Source organism: Acomys russatus, chromosome 21 (assembly GCF_903995435.1).
Source record: "Acomys russatus chromosome 21, mAcoRus1.1, whole genome shotgun sequence".
In the NCBI taxonomy this organism is placed as follows: Eukaryota; Metazoa; Chordata; class Mammalia; order Rodentia; family Muridae; genus Acomys; species Acomys russatus.
The window spans coordinates 35,071,513-35,091,172 of record NC_067157.1 but is presented as its reverse complement, the minus strand read 5'-3'; the positions used below and the strand labels follow the sequence as shown (position 1 = coordinate 35,091,172).

The 19,660-nt window shown below is 41.9% G+C and overlaps 1 protein-coding gene across 3 annotated transcripts; it reads right to left on the bottom strand.

Annotated features, from left to right (window-relative positions):
* Positions 1 to 3,148: 3,148 nt before the first annotated feature.
* On the bottom strand, positions 3,149 to 19,614 carry Ccdc28a (coiled-coil domain containing 28A). 3 transcript variants are annotated; one of them, XM_051164268.1, is made up of 6 exons: positions 19,262 to 19,614; positions 18,462 to 18,661; positions 14,371 to 14,534; positions 10,021 to 10,175; positions 6,755 to 6,777; positions 3,149 to 3,724 (listed from the first exon to the last, which is right to left on the bottom strand). In XM_051164268.1, exons 2-6 carry the CDS (start codon positions 18,617 to 18,619, stop codon positions 3,712 to 3,714), a joined length of 513 nt encoding a protein of 170 aa, XP_051020225.1. In that variant the 5' UTR covers positions 18,620 to 18,661; positions 19,262 to 19,614; the 3' UTR covers positions 3,149 to 3,711. The 3 variants fall into 3 exon arrangements, with proteins under 3 accessions (XP_051020225.1, XP_051020224.1, XP_051020223.1); XM_051164267.1 differs by having other exon boundaries at positions 3,149 to 3,698; positions 19,262 to 19,612; XM_051164266.1 differs by lacking the exons at positions 3,149 to 3,724; positions 6,755 to 6,777 and adding an exon at positions 8,748 to 9,049 and having other exon boundaries at positions 19,262 to 19,607.
* Positions 19,615 to 19,660: the final 46 nt, after the last annotated feature.

Genomic DNA, 19,660 nt, shown 5'->3' with positions numbered 1-19,660 from the left:
CCCAAGGAAAAAGACATCTCCAAGAAAGAAGGCAAGGGTTTTACCTCCAGGAAGTGGCCAAGGCTCTGAGCACAGTGGCGGCAGTCTCTTCTTGGCACTGTGCAGAGAAAAGAGAGGGGAGTTTTGCAGACCACAGCCTTGGGAAGGAGGTGGGGCACAGATGGCCCCATCTCCATAGGGAAGACAACACAGGCCAGCCACCACGCCCCACAGGTCCGGTGTCCCCGCTCAGTGCTGCCCTCCAGTGGCCATACTCTGCCATTGCTGCAGGAGGACTTATAGGACCTGGCTATCACCTTTTCCTGGACTCAAGTTCTAGGTGGATTTCTTTTGCAGGCAGTAGGAGGCAGTTGCTGCGGGATCTTGAGGTAACAGCCACAAAGCTGCTGTCTAAAAGCTTAGGCACTGAAGCAAAGTTTGCTTAGCTTCACAGAAATCAGCAGCAATTTTTAAGTCCTGAGGTGGGAAAGGTGGCCTTTCTTACCCTTTCTCATGTTCATCTTTAGCAAACTCTCAGAAAATTTAAAAGTTTTTTTTTAAACAGTATTAGTTACACAGGAGGTAAAGACACATGAACATTAACATGTTTCCAATTACTTTGATCAAAACGCCTTAATGTTTATTGTGAAGCCTCTCTCTTCCCATTTCTTTTGCACTTAACATGGAAAGACTTCGCTACACTTAAGTATGGGAAAGTTAAAAATCCTATGGATAGTGAGGCTAAACAAAACGCAAGTGTACGAAGCCTGAAAGGAGACACACAACTAGCTTAAAAGTTTGCTCTCATGGTAGGTTTTTAGAGATCTGTAATTCAATTTTTAAAAAAATACAATGATTTTGCAACATCTATGTTAAAAGATGGCCAGGCATCAAGGAAATGAAAATTAAAATTGAAATTCTCTCTTACCTTAGTTAGACTAGCCATTACCTGGACAAAAAATGCTGAGAATATAGGGAAATGGGAATGTTTGTTCACTATTGATGGGAAAGTATATTGATGTAACACTGTGGAAATTCGTGTGGAGGTGTCTCCAAAAGCTAGAACTATCATATGACTGAGCTGTATCTCACTTCTGGACATATACCCAAAGAATTCTCTCTACCACAGGGATACCTGCTACTCAACTGACAGCAGTTAGAAAATGAAATTAGCCTGGACACACACAAAGGCAGTTTATGTAGACATTAGGAAAACGAAATCCTGGCATTCTGGCAAACGGATGGAACTGGAGAACATGACACTGACGCAACCCAGGCCCAGAAAGACAAATACGTCTCTTGTGTGTGTGCCCTACCTTCATGGGTTTGTATGTTTTATTTGAGGCCAGGGAGCTAGAAATGGCATACAGGGGCTGGGAAACCTTAAGAGGTGAACACAGAACAAATGTGATACAGAAGTGGGGAGGGGGAGCTGGGGGGCAGGGGGTGGCAGTGGTTGCGTGTCAGAGAATGTTTTAGGCAGGAATGAAAGTTGCGGTGTGGGAGTGAGTCAAACTCAAGCAAGAATGTACAAAAAGGCCTCGTGCTTTGTAAGCTAATTTTAAAATACTCTTTAAAGGGAGTTTGAACAGTAGTATCTCTAATGAGTAGACAATGTTCTCCCAGAAGACAGGGTTTTTACATGAAAATATGAGTTATGTATGAGATACTTCCAAATGAAGACTGGTCAGAAAAGACTGAGAGGCACCCCAAATAACACAAGTTACTGTCATTGCTTTTAGTTGCCTACCATAGCTAAAAGGTAGGACTATTGATGAATACATAGATAAATCAGATTAAATTTAACCTAGAAACTTCATTCCTGCCAGCTAGATTTTATAGTGCTAAAAAGTGTTATACAGCTCACTGAGGAGGAAAAGTTAGCAGACTTTCCCAGTGCTAAGTCCTACACAGTATGATACTACCCTGCCAAGCAAGCTGTGTCTACCGGTGCAATAATGGCACGGCCGTTACGGGTAACCAACTGCTTTTGCACTGAATCTGAGGCCTGCTGCAAACTATAAACCTGGTCAAAAGCTCATGTCTGGAGAGGTCAAATTACTTTCTAAATACTTATGTTTATATGCATAATTAATGCTGCTCTGAACCCTGGTCAGATTAAAGTGTTGAGAGTAAGTGACTGTTGAGTACTCAGCCGTAAGTCAGCCATTTATATGAACTGTCCCAAGGCTCAAATTGGGGGAAAAAGGCAGAAAGAATGTCAGAGCCAAAGGATGGCAGGAATGGTGTGAAATGCCGTCTTCCACACATGGCATGGTCATTGCTCTAATAAGCTCTGCATTCTGTGGCTACCTGTGTATGTTCAAGCCAGTCAATAGTCCCCCGTGATGTGAGAGACGCTCCCGAGACATCACCCCTAGTGGTGGAGCTATTCACAATTGATGGGTGCTGGGGGTATGGCTACTTGTAGGCTGCTGTGGATGGCCCCGCCTACAGGCACATATAGGCAGCACTAAGTGTACCCAGTGAGTTATAAAAATACATTTAAAATAGGACATGAAGGTGGAAGGGGGAAATACTAGGGGCCTGGGAGGAGTGTAAGACATATTGTGTGTGTGTGTGTGCGTGTGTGTATCTATGTATGTATATATATGCATATATACATATATGTGTGTATGTATATATGTATATATATGTGTATATATATATATATATGTATATATATATATATGAAATTGTCAAGAATTTTTTTTAAAAACAAACTTTTGCCTGGTGTAGTTCAGTGATAGTATTTGGGTTTGATCCTCATCAATGAAACAAAAAAAGAAATGGGGAAAGGTAGTGAGTCTGTATCTGCTGAATTTTCCTGGCATCAGCTTCATGCTAGACGTCTTTCATGCACTTGTCACTCCTCATGCAACTACTCTCAGCTGGTGAGTCCTCAGGTGCTACATGGGAAACGAAAGTGAACTTAACCTGAGTGAATGTACATCAGACAGGGAACAGAGAGAATGGGGATCCAAAACAAGGCCTAACTTTAAAGCCATGTACGTTCATTAAACAGTATTTAAATGTGCAGAAGGTTGAGAATTCACAGAAATGGTGCAAAATCCTCATAATTTATACACACAGTTTACTTTGGAGAATTGAACCCTTGTTTCCAGATTGAAGACTACCAGGTCTTGTGAACAGACAACAGAGACAATCGTTTAAAACAATCACTTTATTAAAAATAGCAAATCTCACAAATACTTATTAAACATTCATCACTGGCCATTGGGAAACACACCTGCGTGTGTACTGATTGTCTGACGTAACCTGAAGCTGGGCTGCCACAGGAGGCCTGTGCACCACCAACATGTGAGTCGCACTGGGTCCACGTGGTGATGGCAGGAAGGACAAATCCTTCAGCCCTACCAAGTATTTAGCACAATGCATTTCAAGTATAACCCTTAAGGCAACAGAAGAAAACACAGCAGCACAACCCTGCATCCCACTTCCTGATCAGACCCGCAGCCACGGCCTCCCCAGCGGTGAATTACAGCGAGCACACTGACTAGAAGCGGCATGTGGACACGATCACAGCACTTGCAGTTTCATTACTTGGATTTTGTTGTGGAAGATGATTCTGCTATTGGACTCAGCTGGAAAAGTAACGACTGCTGCTTCTCTGCAAATCCCACAGAGCAGGTTGCAGTCTGCTTTAGCTGGTGGACGTATTGGGAACATCCTGTGCGTCTGCCAAATGCAGTTTCTGTCTGAATTCACCAGTTAAGAAGATTTTCATTTTAAAGTTAAGCACTTGTTTTAAATTTCAGGAATTTACACTCAGTAACCAAGAAACAGAAGACACAGGATAAGGGAAGGAAGGAGGGAGGAACAAATGGACAGAGGGAGGGAAGGAAGAAGAGCAGGAGAGGCTGAATGGGACAGCTGTAATGTTGCCAGTATGTTTTGACAGTAACTCAACATAGAGAACCATGCTATGTAGTTTAAACATTTATTTAGGATTTAGCTATGTAGTCTCCAATTCCAAATCCTCCTGCTTAGCCTCCAGTGCTGTGCTGCAGCCATAGAAGTGCAGCATCGTGTGATGCAGCAAAAATCATTTTCATGATAAGGAATCAGTGAGAGTGAAACATTAAAAGACTAACTGGATTATGGCAATCCCTCAAGATGCCACTGTATCAAATTTGGGGAAACAATTTCCTTATAAAGTCCAAACGTGAAATAACTATCATAACTCTATCATCTTTTCTATAATCTTAGTGAATCCCTCAAGAAAACTGTGAATAAAACAGTGCATGTATCCCTGTCCTTTCATTTTCCTCTTAGTCCTCAACTGTTTAGCTGTTGCCTTCCTTTCAGGGATCAGTTCACACAGTGTTCAGAATACACTGAGGACAAGCACGAGTGAACAGCATACACATGGCAGAGGTTGCAAAAGCGTACAAACAGAGATGCTCTTGTCTAGTTGGGAGGTTTGAGATTTAACACACAGAGAAACCATCAGACAGTAGAGTCAGGTGGAATGCTGGGCTACAGGTAAGAGCCAGACACTTGATGCAGCATGCCATCCTCTGATAAGGACGGTAAAGAAGGCCTGAGTGTGTCTGTACCAGAAGCACAGGCTGAACATACGACGTCACGGAAAGAGTGAACATGATGTGCTCCCAGACATCAAAGAACACAGCTTAGTGGAAATACAACTCTAACACGATATGGATGTTGTGATTAGCCATGAAAAAGCCTTTTAAAAGCTGACAATGGTGTTTAAAAAAAAAAAAAAAGCCAATGTATAAGGCCAGCATGGGTGGGAATGAGGCAGGACTGTTGCTGCAAGTTCAAGACAAGCCTAGGCCACACAGTGAGTAACAGGCCACCCCAAGGTATAGAAGGTGATCTTCCTGATTGGATTAAAAAAGAATACAAATTGAAGGAAAAAAAAGTGATGTTTTAAGAAGATAAACTTAATGGCAATGTCAAAAGTCTAATATATAACATAAACTACAGACATGGCTTTTAATGTTCCTAACATTGAGCTAAAGAGGGAAAAAGAGTGTAATAATTTAAATGACACATACTGTTTACTCAGATATATTTACGTTTTAAGAAAATTTGAGTTTACTGTGTGGAGGTGGCCATGCCACAGCACACATGGAGCTCAGAGGGCAGCTCTAAGGCGTCTGTTCTCCCCCTCAATCCTACATGGGTTATAGTGATAAAATTCAGGTCACTATGCTGTGTAACAAAAACCTTTGCCTACTAAGCCATTCTGTTGGCTCTATCCAGAGATAAAATTTTAAAAATTCAAGTTATGCATGGTGGCACACCTGTCACTCCAACTCCCAAAAGGCAGAGGCAGCAGTATCTTAAAATGGAGGCCAGCCTGGCCTACTTAAGGAATTATCTCAACCTAACCAAAATAAAATAACAGCAATAATGGTTTTAACACATAATAATAATTGACATTTTTTTTAATTTCTGAAATTTAGTGTCCTTATTACCGTCAAAGCATATTTTAATTATGATAACTAAACACATGCCATATGCCCAACATCCATATAGCTAGTGGCTTCCATATTTAATACTGAAGCTGAAGCTGGAACAGAAGACCAAAACACTGCAGCATCAGGCCCTATATGCCGGCAGTTGCGCACAGAGAATGAAGTCAGGATGAGAAGTGGAAAGAGCTGCCCAGGGAAGGATGCGAGTGGCGCGTGTACTCATGTCCAAGCGCAAAGCAGCCACACAGACTTAGTTGCTGTTACTGCCCAGCTGAGCAATTAGCCACAGGAAAATGTGACAGCAGGACTCAGACTTGCCTGCTATCCTAATTTCTGTATATTGTATCTAGTTTAGAAATTTCCTTATTCATACACACACACGCACACACGCACGCACACGCACGCACACACGCACACACACATGCACACACACGCACGCACACGCACGCACACGCACGCGCACACACGCACGCACACACACGCACACGCACGCACGCACGCGCACGCACACGCGCACGCACACGCGCACGCACGCACACGCGCGCACGCACGCACACGCACAGACACGCACCATTGCACAAAGCAGCTAGCATCACAGAAGCCCCTTGAAGATGTTAGGTGTGAAATGCCACATCATCACCATGTGAACCCCATTTCAGAAGTCCTACCTCATGCCACTATCGTGTTTACAGGGAGTTTCCTCTTGTGAAGGCGTGCTGAAGGCGGGGTCATCTCATACTATTCTGAGGTATTAGCAATCATGTTGACAAACACATTTTTAAAAAGTTTGTGGAATTCTTTAAGTCACTGTCTCAGACTGAAATATCAAAATCAAAATAACCTACCCATGGCTTGATGTTCAAGTTAACTCTGTTCTGTGCTACTTCAGCATGGAGATGCCCCTTCACACCCTGTGGAAGGACCCCTTCAAAGCTGTGTTGTGGGGGTACTTGAATTTCAACTTTATGCACCTTAAGTAATAATGTTAAGTATATCTTTGGATATCTGCCAGGTAGTCTCAGAATCTAAAAGTCAAAGTCTTTTTTATAGTCCAACACACAACTTTCATGACTTGAAAATTAATATTTAAATTTGTTTTGAAAAAAAGGAAAACAATATAAAACAAAGAACAAAGCAGACACAGAATTTCAGCATACAAAACCAGGAAACAAACTGATTTGGAAACTAAAAGGAAAGAGACATAGCCCTAACAAATAAAATAAAGTAAATTAAGATATAGTAAGAATTATTTACCCAGAAAAAAATATATTATGAACTTTACATGGCTGAGAGTAGACAAAGGATACATAGAAGAATTCAATTCTTCTAACTGCAACACAAAGAAACAAATTGAATATTAATTTTTACAAGATAAATGTTAGTAGATCATTGTAAACCATGTTTTAAAATAGCTTCCCATTGGTTTTCTTTAACTGAAAGAGCAAACTATGAAAAGAAAAATTCTCAAAAAAATTTCTAGGCTAGGAAATTCCTTTTTACAAAATAACTATAAAGTAGCTTCAACTTGAATGAAAGACTCTGACAGGAGAATAGGAGCAAAAGGTAAAGAACAGAGCTTAGGAAGTACCCTTAAAATCACACATAATGGGAATGATCGCCATCGTGTATCTGTTGATTCTTTTTTAAAGAGAATCTTGATATGTAGCTGTAGCTAGGCTGGCCTTGAACTCTATGTAGCCCAGGATAGCCCCACCACATGATTCTCTTGATTCTCCAGAGTGCTGGGATCACAGATACGTGGCACTATGTTCTCTTAACAGACATATCACTATTGTGTGTGCTTTGTTGTTTGTGTGTGAATCACTCTGTGGAACTGGTTCTCTCCTTCTACCCTTACCTGAGTTCTAGGAATTGAACACAGGTCCAAACTTCACCAGGCTTGCCCTGCAAGCACTTTTACATTCTAAGCCATCTCGCTGGCCCCATGCTTTGCACTTAAATAAAGTTTCAAAGGAAGTTGCCATTTTCATGGTCATAGTTTTTCAAACTGTTATTATTTATAAAAATACTTCATAAATCAATTCTCACTACAAGGTAGAATTTGTCTTAATCTGTTTGGTCTCCTATAACAAAACACCATTAAATTAGTGGTTTGTGGGGAAAAAAAACCTCATTTCTCACGGCTCTAAAACCAGCTATCCAAGATTAAGACGCCAACAGACTGACTGAGTCTGGCTCACAGAGCAGCACCCTGTACTGTGTCCTCACAGAACGGAAGCAGTGGGGTGTCTCTTTTCAGCCTCTTTTCCTGGGATACTAATTCCACTCTTGAACTAATTACCTTCCAAAAGCCCACCTCCTGTTGCTGTCACCTTCAGAGCAAGGACTTGAAAGTATGAGTTCTAGAAGGATAGAGACATTCAGAGCAAACTAGCCTTATTTTAAAAGGAGGAATATAAGGTGAAGAAATACTGGCTGGAGCTGGAGTTGGTACTGGCTTGTCTAGCATCCAGGAGGCTCCTGGCTCAGGCTCCAGTACCTCACAACGGTTGGCAAAAGGAAGGAAGGCGGGTGGGTGTGTTAACTAGACTGTTCACCGTCAGCAAGCACAATACCAATGCAAGCCTTGCACTATGCCAACCACCTGGCTTTAAATGTAGTGCCCTTTTCAGCAAAACGCACTAAAAGTACACAAATTAAGTTTATATTTAAGAGAAGTAACACGTAAGACATGAACTGAACTACTTGTGAGATTGAGTATTATATGGCAGATTTGACATTTAAAAGTACAGGCTTAAAGGGCTTTTTGTTTTTGAGAGACATTTCATATAGTCCAGGCTGGCCTTGAATTCACCACGTAGGTGAGGCTGACCTTGAACTCCTGTTCCTCCTGCATCCACTTCCAATGTGCTGGCACTACAAGCATGCACTGTAAATCTTATAGAACTAATGTTTTAAAAGTATGGGCAGACAATTGTCTCCTATTTACTTATTTTTTTAAAAGTCGAAGAAAAAAAAAAAAGCATGGTGAATGTGGTGTTCTTTTGTCATGGTGAACATGAAACTAAAATACACTGAAGTCAGCTTTTATTTTCTGTTTTAGAAAGGAGTTGTGTATGCGTAAGTTCCTGTGTGTGCACCAGAGGTCAGTGTTGGGTGTCTTCCTCAATTGTTTTCCATCTTTTTTTTTTTCCTTTTTGGAGACAGTATCTCTCACCAACCATGAAGCTCACAAATTCAGCAACAATGGGGCAATCCCACGTTGCCAGTAATCACCAGAGATCTTCTCTCTGCTTCTATAGTGCTGGGATTACAGGCACTTTACACACAGGTGCTGAAGATCAGAACTCAGGCCCTCACACTGTTGTAGCAAGAACTTTACCAGCTGAGCCATTACCCTAGCTCCCTAAAGAAGGTTTTAAAGATTTGTTTATTTTTATTTTATGGGTATGAGTGTTTTGCCCGCATGGCATGTGCACCACATATATGCCTGGTGCCCTCAGAGGCCAGGGGAAGGCTTCAGATCTCCGGAACTGGAGTTACAGACTGTTGAGGGCCGCCATGTGGGTGCTGAGAACAGAATCTGGGTCCTCTGCAAGAGCAGCAAGTACTTTTAGCCGCTGAGTCAGCTTTCCAGCCCCCTAAAAAAGGTTTTAAAGAGGCAAATTTACAAGATGTTCTGGCCTGAGTTGTGCCCCACTCCATCCCCAACTCACACTCTAGCTCTCGGTCACGATATGTCAGAGTATGAGGGAACTTGAAGACAGAGCCTTCAAAGAGGTAACTGAGTCAAAATGAGGTCACTGGGGTGGGCCCGAATCCAATACAATCTTAACAAGGAAAGGAAGTCTGGACAGGCAGATGTGCACAGGAGAAGAATTAAATGACCACCCACAATGGAGAACTGAGGTCTAAGGCAACACTGCGATCGCCAACGTCCAGCTCTCAAAGTTGTGAGAGAATAAGTTGTATTCTTTGTAGTCTTTGTTATGTAGCTCTAGCAGACTGATAGACATGGCAACGTCCTAAATTGCTGTAAAGATAACACTAGTCTGCAATTAAAAAAGAGTAACCATCCAGTCAGACAAAGTTCTTTTGACTGGTGTCTTCTGTGTACCTAAGATCTGTGTGTGCATAAGACCTATACATAATACAGGCACATATATGAGAATGCTCAGAAGCATGTGTTTCCTTTAGGGCTTTGCCAGGATTACTATAACACATGCTTCTATAAATCCAAGTTCAAGTATTTTCTTAGATTATATTTCTTTAAAGAGAATCAAATGTTAAGAGATATGAAATGTGAGGACACTGCCCTAAGAGCCCTCCATCGTGGACACCCACTGAACAATGCCATCTCTATGAAGTGCTCACAGAGGACAGTTCATCAAGACAGAAAGAACCAGAAGAGTTGCTAGGTCATGGGAGGAGAAACTAAAGCATAGGCTTCTTTAATGGCTGATGAAATATTCTAGAATTAGACGGTGGTGGTGACTGCCAAACACTGTGAATTACAGAAACAAACCACGGATTGTAGTTACAATGTGAGTTGTGTTATGTGTGTGTGTGGTTGCGGGATGTTTTTAAATAAATGAGAGAGTACTCCACTCACGTCAGACAGAAGCCTGTCCAGGTTGGCGTCACTGGCCGCTTTCCGCTTATCCTCAGGAAGTTCCTCTAACTCCCCGTAGAGCTCCAAATTCAAGCGAGCTAATTTCTCCTGCATTCCCCGGACATGTTCCATCTGTTCTATAGAACATTCATTTCCTGGGGAACATTCCAGAACATTAACAAAGATTAGTGTTAAAGCTTATAACCTCAAGGAACAGCTTTTAAACTCCAGGTGCACAAAAGGAATGCATTTTCTTTGTAAACTGGCTTGTTAGTAACTATTTTCTGTGATTCTGTGAGTCTTTTTTTTTTTTTTAACAGAATATAGTTCTGTTTTGTTTGAGACAGGGTAGCCAAGCTGGTTCAAACTCATAATCTTCCTATCTTGACCACTTTTTAAAAAATTATATATTATTATATATACAGTGCTCTTCCTGCACATACACCCCCAGGCCAGAAGAGGGCATCAGATCACATTATTGTGAGCCACCATGTGGTTGCTGGAAATTGAACTCAGGACCTCTGGAAGTGCAATCAGTGCTATTAACCTCTGAGCCATCTCTCCAGGCCCGATCTTGGCCTTTTTGACTGTTGGGAGCAAATATAATTTTTGGCCAGGAAAACAAGGACCAACCTAAGAAATGATCCTGGTTCCTCAAGTAAAATCATACATAAAATATTTTTTAAAGCAAAATCATTCGTCAAGTAGAAAAGATATATTTTTTCTTCCACTATAACACCGTATACAGAAGCAATAGCACCATAATTATGTCCACTTTGACAACTGCCAGTTGAACTGAGAATCCAACATTTTGTAATATTCTGAGTAAAATGTAGAATTCTCTAAGAATTTCAGCCCCAATTATTTTTCCAACCAATTACGTATTCTTCCTGTAGGACATATAAGTGCAAATCCTTATGACAAATGATGTATTATATTATATCGTATAATATTTGCAATCATATGCATGGTAATGCAAGAAACTTCACTAAGGCACAAGTATCGTTATTTCTCTACTTAGATCTAATGTGGTGAGATTTTTACCTGCCCAGACAACTAACATATATACACATAATGTAATGTAGTTTATATATTCATCTAGTTTAAGTATAGCCTCTGCAACCTCTTAGTACTCCGATTTTAATAATTTATTTAATTTTATTTTACGTGCATTGGTATGGGGGCAAGGGTGTCACATCCCTTGGAACTAGAATTACAGACAGTTGTAAGGGGCCATGTGGATGCAGGGAATTGAACCTGGGTCCTTTGGAAGAGTAGACAGTGCTCTTAACCATTGAGCCATCTCTCCAGCCTCAGTACTCCAATATAAAAAAAAATTTTTTTTCTAAAGATATTGCAAAAATATACTATAATTCAGCTAAAGCTGAAAGACAACCAGGTGTGGTGTCTAAGTGTGTATATCAGCATTTAGAACTCCTGACGAGAGATACGTTCAAGGAGTAAGAGGAAGAGGGAGAAGGAGGGGGAAGGGGGAAGGAGAGGGAAGGAAGGGAGAGAATGAACGAATGAATGAATGATATGGAGATGTAGACAGACGTGACAAAGGAAAACCAAGAGGAAGACATACCTAAGTGGAAAGCCATGAGAAAACAGAAGCTTCATAAGATAAAAAGGATGCGTTTTGTAGGATGAAAGATGAGTTAGCAGCTAAGAAAGGCTTAGTGATTCCCTGGAGGGATCCATGAGAAAAGACCCAGTCCTAGTATGCCCTGATAAACACCCTTACTTTACAGATAAAGTAGTAGTGGTGGTGGGCTCTTAGGCATTAAGATGGAGGGAAAATTAATGTCCTAGTGAGAAAGAAACTGACTAGTAATGGAATTTTCACCACAACAAGGAAGAAAAGACTTCAGTCAAACACAGTCATCTGATGCTAAGGGCAGGGAGCTGCTTGTGCAATGAGTGAGCAGGGGAGAGTGGAAGAAGTGAAGCATTCTGGGATACCATGTCCTGGGGTTGGGTGGAGCATGAGGTAGAGGAACATTTCTGTGAGGAAAACAATATGCCATTTTTAAAGGCAGAGGCTCCTACGTAATCCAACCTGGCCTTGAATTCATGATTCTCCTGCCTCAGCCTCCCCAGTACTTGGATTACAGGCCTGAGTCTGGCTTTCTTGTCAAATATAAGTATTACTAAGGACTAAGGACCCAGAAACCACAAAAGGAGAGAGATGTGAGTACACAAAAATCAAGAACTTTACAGGATTAAATATACTATCACAAACTCTATAAACAAATACATTTGGAAAGATTCATTTCCTAAATGTATTGTTTACATGTTAAACACACAAAGGACTCTTGACAATGACAAAGGCCCTGAAGAAAGCAATCCAGCTACTTAGCAAGCAGACATGGATATTCAAATTTGATGGGTCATTTTAAAATTTTCACTTGACTGGAAAAAATTAAAAGATAATCCCTACTGCTGGTAGGAATCCAAAGAAAAGGGTTCTTTCATAAACTACCAAAAAAAAAAAAAAAAAAAAAAGACACTGTAGGGTTTTTTATAAAATACATTTCTATTAAAATAAAATCATAACAGGGTATGGTGACCCGCTTCCTCTATTGTAGCACTTGGAGGGTAGAGCCAGGAGGATCAGGAATGCAAGAACAACGTCTACATAAGGAACTTGAGGCCAGTCTACAATACATGAAGCTCCACCTCAACAAAACAAAGCAAATGGGCTGAGAATGTAGCTCAGTTGGCAGAATGCTAGTTTAGCAGTGACAAAGACCAGAGTTCAATTCCTAGCCCTAAATAAACAGGGTTTCATGGCATGAGCCTAAATCCTAGCAGTTGGAGGCAGGTGGCAACAGGAGAATCAGAAGTTCAAGGCCATCCTCAGCTGCACAGTGATTTTGAAGCCAGCCTGAAATAAACCAAGGCCTTGTCTCATAAGGGAAAAGCCTCTCAGTGCATGGAAAGCTGAGGCAGAAGATCACAAACTGCAGGATAGATATGTAACAAGACCCTGTTTAAAAAAAACAAAAACAAAAAGAAAAATAAAAAAGCGAAGACAATACTTACAGGGACCGTTTCTCTAGTACGTTCAACAGACAAAGGCAAATTGAGCAGTACACTAAGTCAAATTTGTCTGACAAAGACTTTCCCTATTATTATTTTAAATTAGATAAATGATATGGTTTTGTTTTTCAGAGATGGATTAGGCTGCCTTCTGAAGAAGGAGGGGATTTAAAAGACAATACTTAGAGGCAGAGGGCCTAATCTAAATAAGCGGTCAGTATGGTTCTGAGCAATCCTACTTTAACGGTTCAGCTTCCCTTGTGAATGTGTGTGCACATGAGTGTGGTGTTATGCAGTGCACAGGAGCTCACTTGTGCATGCTGACACGCAGAGGCCAGAGGGGGATGCCAGGCTTCTTGTCCTATCACTCACTACCTTAGTCAGTAAACGTGGACCAGGGCTGACAGCCAGCAAGCCCCAGAAATCTGCTTCTCATATCTCTGGGGTTACAGGTGTGTCCACGCCCACACCCAGTTTTTTTACACTGGGATACAAACTCAGGTCTTCACGCCTGGGCAGCAAACTGTTTTACCCACTAAGCCATCTCTCTGGCGCTGAAAACTCCCTTTAAAAATTCTCCCATTAACTTTAGAAAGCAAATTATATTCCATGACCATAAAATCTAAAATTCTTACGTTTTATGTCTATGTATATTTTATGGTCCCGTCTCGCCCTCTCCCCTGGTACTCTGTGTGATTTTTTTGTTTTTTTGTTTTTGTCTTTGAGGCAGGTGTCATATAGGCCAGGATGAGGATGTTTCTGAACTTTATGGTCCTTCTGCCTCTACTTTCCAAGTGGTAGGATTAGAGGTGTTGGCTACCATGCCTGATTTTATGCAGTGCTGGGGCTTAAACCAAGGACTTCGTAAGCACTAGGCAATCTGCCACCTACCAACAAAGCTACATACCCAGCCCTCCCTGGTTCTGCTTGTTCCAGGACACAGACACAGTTCTGAGACTACTGTCTCACGTAGCCCGGAATGGCCTCCAACTCGATATGCGTTGAGGGTGACTTTGAACTCTTCATCCTTCTGCCTCCACTTTCTAGACACTGATACTATAGGCATGAGTCACCACATCCAACTTCCCTCTGCTTTTTAATAAAAGAAAATGGTACTTCCTCAAACAAGGTGAGTGGTGCTGAGGAAAAAGCCCAAGGTTGTCCATTTGCACATGCGTGGGCACGTGGGCGTGCACACACACACACACACACACACACCAAACAAAAGGAAGGATAAAACATATGTAGAATATAGGATGCAAAGCTCTTAAAGACAAAGCAGTGAAGAGTACACTGAAGTCTTACCAAATGCCTGCAGCTTTCCAGAGTGGAAATCATTCAGCAGACTCAGGAGCCCTCGCTCCATCTCCTGGACATCAGAGACATCTGTGAGGAAGGAGTGCTGGATGGGGGTGGACTGAGCCCCCTTCCCTTCCCCTCCTTGAGGTTTGTTCTTTTCTTTCATCACTCTGCAGAGGATGCAATTGACATCAGTTAGATCTTCCAGGTTGTTCTAGATTCAACTCCTGTTTAACTTCTTAGTTAAATAAATGAACTTTTTTTTTTTTTGGAAACAAATCGGAAGAAGGAAAATACTAAATAAATAAAACCTGAAACCTCAAACCAGCAACAAATAAAAACAGGTAGTGAAAAATCTCAAATATATAAAATGTAACCACTGAGAACATAAAAAGTTTAGTTAGTACATTTATGCAATATGTTAATTTGTTAAACCAAAACTATACTGAAAAGAAAACTGGTAAATCCTTTTGCTATTTTTTTTTATTTTGTATTTTTCATTTCTCAGTAAAATACAGCACGCACTCTCCTTTCTAAGTGTAATCCTTTAACTGTTTATAGTTGGGTGAGTCTTTTTGGGCTGTTGCTTTGAAAACAGCATGCCTGGTGTGCTTGGTCTTAGGAGAGAGACATATAAAGTCCAAAATCAAGAAGCTGAAATCATCTGACTTCTGCCACTGTCCTCAGGCTCGCTCATGCAGTTTTGAAGTCAAGCTGACTAATGTAATCTAACTTTTCTACTGTTCTCCTTAGCCACTGCCACCACCCTGTCTCTTGACCTAACAAGACACCTGGTCCTGTGTATGGTCCCTGGTCCCCTTTTCTCCCCCGTGAGGCAGACAAGTCCATTTCTAAATAATGCCAGGTCACATAATCTAAGCTTTTAAGAGCTAGGCCTGCCTAAATCCAATACCCTTAAGGAACCCTAATTTCCTTAGCGTGTGACGGTTTGAACCTTTAATCCCAATACAGAGGAGGGAGGCAGAGACAGTTGGATGACCATCCTAATCTACACAACAAAACAAAACAACCAACCTCTAATCTCATTAGCCTCCTAGAATCAATCACCACCTCTGTCTTTTCACCTGGGTCGGGACCTACATTCAGATCCTTTGCTTGCCATCTTAGCCAAGCTGCTGCTCACGAACCCTCCAAGTCTCAGTCTAGCTGCTATTTCCCAAGAAAAGCCCCTGGGAACCCTCCAATTGGTTCTCATCACATACATCTGCATCTGCCAGGCTCTCAGACACTAGAGATGACTCTATGCACACTACTACATAAAAAGCAGACAAAGGGGAGTTCATGAAGCACAGATGCCAGGCAGGCTTCTAATGGTGCTACCCAAGTAAGGGCTAAAAAGGCAAAGGGGTTTGGTGTTATCCTTAACTAGTACTACAGATTCTGATTTCAGGACTCAATTCTCACATGATAATGAATGAAGGCCTCATCTCGACAATTATACGCACAAGGATAAGATAGACAGGGCATGTGAACGTGTGCATACACCTTTGTGTGAGGGTCTGGGCGTGTAAGCCTGTGGATAGAGTGGGGTAAAGAAAGAAACTAACAACTCTTAAGAAATTTAGAATTCAGGCTAATGAGAAGGCTCAGTGGCTAAGAGCACTGGCTGTTCTTCCAGAGGACCCAAGTTCAATTTGCAGCATCCACATGGCAGCTCAAAACTGTACTCTCTCTGACATCCACATGCACCAGGCATGCACAAAGAGACATGAAGACAAAGCACCCATACAACTAAAATTAAAATTAAAAACAAAAACAAAAACTGAACTGGGGGTGGTGGTAGACATCTTTAGTCTGAGCATTCTGGAAGCAGAAGAAGGGAGATCCCTGTGTGTTCCCATCTAGCCAAGGCAACACAGTGAGATACTGTTTTAAAAAATGAATAAAAGAAATTTAGAACTCACAGACAGTAACATTTCTTCACAAGGAAAGGCCTGCGTAGCACATGTGTATGTTATATCGTACACGCATGTACACAGTTGTATGTACATGTGTGTGCATGCACGTGTAGAGGCCAGAGGTTGATGTCAGGTAACTTCCTTTGTTGCCCTCCCACCTTATTTTTTGAGATAGACTCATCAAAGCTGAGCTTGCCATGTCGGCTACACTGCCTCAGCCACAAGCCCCAGGATCCCCAGCTCTACACTGTTTGTGCTAGAGCTCCAGGTGTGCACTGCCACCCTTTGATTTTGACATGGGTGCTGGGGAGCCAAACTCAGGTCCCCATGCGTGTATACCAAGCATTTTATCCACTGAGCCATCGCCCCAGCCCCCAAGGCCTGTGCCTCTTATGCAGGTATTTTACATGGTACTAAATCACATCATTCAGCACCTCAGTTTGCTTCCTCTTACTGTGATCAAGAGCAGCCTGGGGAGGAAACGGTTCATTTGACTTACAGTTTATAGCCCACCGTGAAGGGAAGTCATGGCAGAAACTCAAGGCAGGAACCTGGAGGCAAGAGCTGAAGCAGACTCCACGGCGGGACTTTGTTTACTGGCTTGCTCAGCCTGCTTCCTTACATAACCCAGAACTCACTCCTCAAGATAGACACTGTCCACAGTGAACTGGGCCCTCCCACATCGATCACTAGTCTAGAAAACACCCAGAACTGCCTACAGGCCAATCTGATGGAGGCATTTTTTAGTTAAAGATCCTGCTTCCCAGGTGATTCTGGCCTGGAGCAAGTTGGTAAGAAATACTTGAAACGCTGTCCATTACCTCACCTGTGAGCTTATTACAAATGCTCCTGTGAAGACACATTCCTATTGATTCAGATTGTACATCTAAATAAAGATCCCCACAAGCCAGGTGTGACAGTGCACACCTATAATCCCAGCCCTTGGGGAGACAGAGGCAGGCACACCCCGCTGTGAGTTCAAGGCCAGCCTGGTCTATATATCAATTCCAGGACAGTCAAGGCTACACAGAGAAACCCTGTCTCAAAAACAACCAAAAGAAAAGAAAAAGTAAGAAGAAGATCCCCCACAATATCCATATTCTCTTTAAAATTAGAGAGAATCCACTATGGATTTTTTCCCAAATCTCGAAGTTTGTATCTTCCACATAACTCCATCAATTAACAGCCCCCAAAGAAGAAAACAGGCATAAACTATAAACCTCTATTTACTAAAATTTGTTTTATTTATGCAAATGTGTGTCTGTTCATGAGGGTGTGCATGCCCATAAGTATGCGCCTGTATGTGTGTATGCGTGGGGAGGACAGAAGACACTCTCAGGGCTCATCCCCAGGAGCACTTTCTTCGAGATAGGGTATCTCACTGGCATGGAGCTCATCAATTAAACACGACTGTCTGGCCAGCAAGCCCCAGGAATCCTCTTATCTTCCCCAGGGCTGGGATTACAGGAATGAGCTACCATCCCAGGTATTTTTATGGAGGTTCTAGGGATGAAACCCAAGCCTTCAGGTTTACAAGAGCACAGCTTTACCAACTGAGCTATCATTCCAGGCCTGAGAACTCCTTTCTGAATATCTAATTCAAATGAAACGCTCCTAATTGTTGCTTTAAAAGTCAAGGCGTAGGGCTGGAGAGATGACTCAGAGGTTAAGAGCACTGACTGCTCTTTCAGAGGTCCTGAGGTCAATTCCCAGCAACCACACGGTGCCATGGTGGCGTACAACCATTTATAATGTGATCTGATGCCCTCTTCTGGTATGCAAGTGTACATGCAGACCACTGTATGCACGATAAATCTTAAAAAAGAAAAAAATCAAAACATAGACTGAGACTGTAGCTCACAGGAATGGAGCATGGCATGTGTGAAAACCCAGGTTCAAACTGCAGCACCTGGGAAACAGTTAAACCATGAGATTTAAAAAGGTTGAAAAAGGTAACTTTTTTTTTTTCTTTTTTCTTTTTTGGTTTTTTGAGACAGGGTTTCTCTGTGTAGGCCTGGCTGTCCTGGACTCATTTTGTAGACGAGGCTGTCCTCGAACTCACAGAGATCCACCTGCCTCTGCCTCCCGAGTGCTGGGATTAAAGGCATGAGCCGCCACCACCTGGCAGAAGATAATTACTTAATAGCACTTTACTGTGAAAAATGTCAAAGAACTCACCTTTTTAACTTTGGCCGCTGGGAAGTTGACTGTGATGTAGGATTTGAAAACCCTGTGCTTTTACTAGCTGGGATGGCATTTTTTTTGGCATTAACCACCTGAGTTGAGTGGGCACTGAAAGACTTTGGACTCTTTCTCTTCACTTTCCGCTCCTCCATTGTTTTAAGTTCTTTGCTGCATCAACACCAGCTTTGTGAGACCTAAACATGGAAATATGGTGATGACATTTATAAGCTAAGATATGTACAGTGAGAGTCAGAGTCAAAGACACACTCTACAGACCAAAAAAGCAAGACTTTCAAGTGTTTGTGTCTAATCTACTTTGCTAATGCACATAAAAATTGTCTAATAATTTTTTAGCATTTCTCTATTCACACAGCTTCTAAGTATATACTGTCTCTCCTCCACAAGCCAGGCAGTATCGTCAACCCTGGCATAGCAGCAATCTATAAGACAAAGCCCTTAACTTCAAGAAGCCACATTATATAAGGTGACCAATATAAATAAATCACCCATGCAACACTCCAGCCTCATTGGAGCTTTAGCTGGCCTTTAAATCTCCCTTCTGAAGCAGACTCAAATAGATGTATCTCAGAGTTATCAGTAGCCTATTGATATTTTATGCACCACCACACTCACATCTTATTTGCTTATTTATTTAGAGACAAAGTGTCACTATGTAGCTCTGGCTGACCTATGCACCACCACACCCAGATCTTATTTATTATGTCACTATGTAGCTCTGGGTGCCCTGGAACTTGCTCTGTAGACTAGGCTGGCCTGGAACTCAAGAGACCCACCTGCCTCTGTTTCCAGTGTGCTTGGATTAAAGGCATCAAAAGTGTACACCACCTCTTCTTTTCTTTTTGAGGAAAAGTTTTGTTCTATGTCCTTGGGTGGCTGATCAGTTACTCTGTAAGGCACACTGGCCTCCAAGTTATGATGATGCTCTCTCTGCTCCAGGTGGCTGGGATGATGCACATGTGCCACACAACTGTTTAGATTTGAATTTTTCTTAATCCTATTATTAATGTATCACGAAGGCGTCAGAAAATGCACATCTATTCCCTCCTTCAAACTGTTAATTGTATTATGAGTATCGGGCCTTTAAAACAAATACTGTGGGGCTGGAGTGATGACTCCACAGTTAAGAGCACTGGCTGCTCCATTAGAGAACTCAGTTTCGATTTCCAGAACCA

Bases quoted from the DNA above. Each gene is read 5' to 3' on its own strand.
- Ccdc28a (XM_051164266.1), bottom strand. From the start codon at position 18,619: ATGGAGGAGCGGAAAGTGAAGAGAAAGAGTCCAAAGTCTTTCAGTGCC. The intron at 10,176-14,370 runs GTAAGACTTCAG...AATGTTCCCCAG, and splicing joins TGGAAAGCTGCAGGCATTTG to GAAATGAATGTTCTATAGAA. The intron at 9,050-10,020 runs GTGAGTGGAGTA...AACCTTTTTTAG, and splicing joins TGGACAGGCTTCTGTCTGAC to GGGGCTGGAAAGCTGACTCA.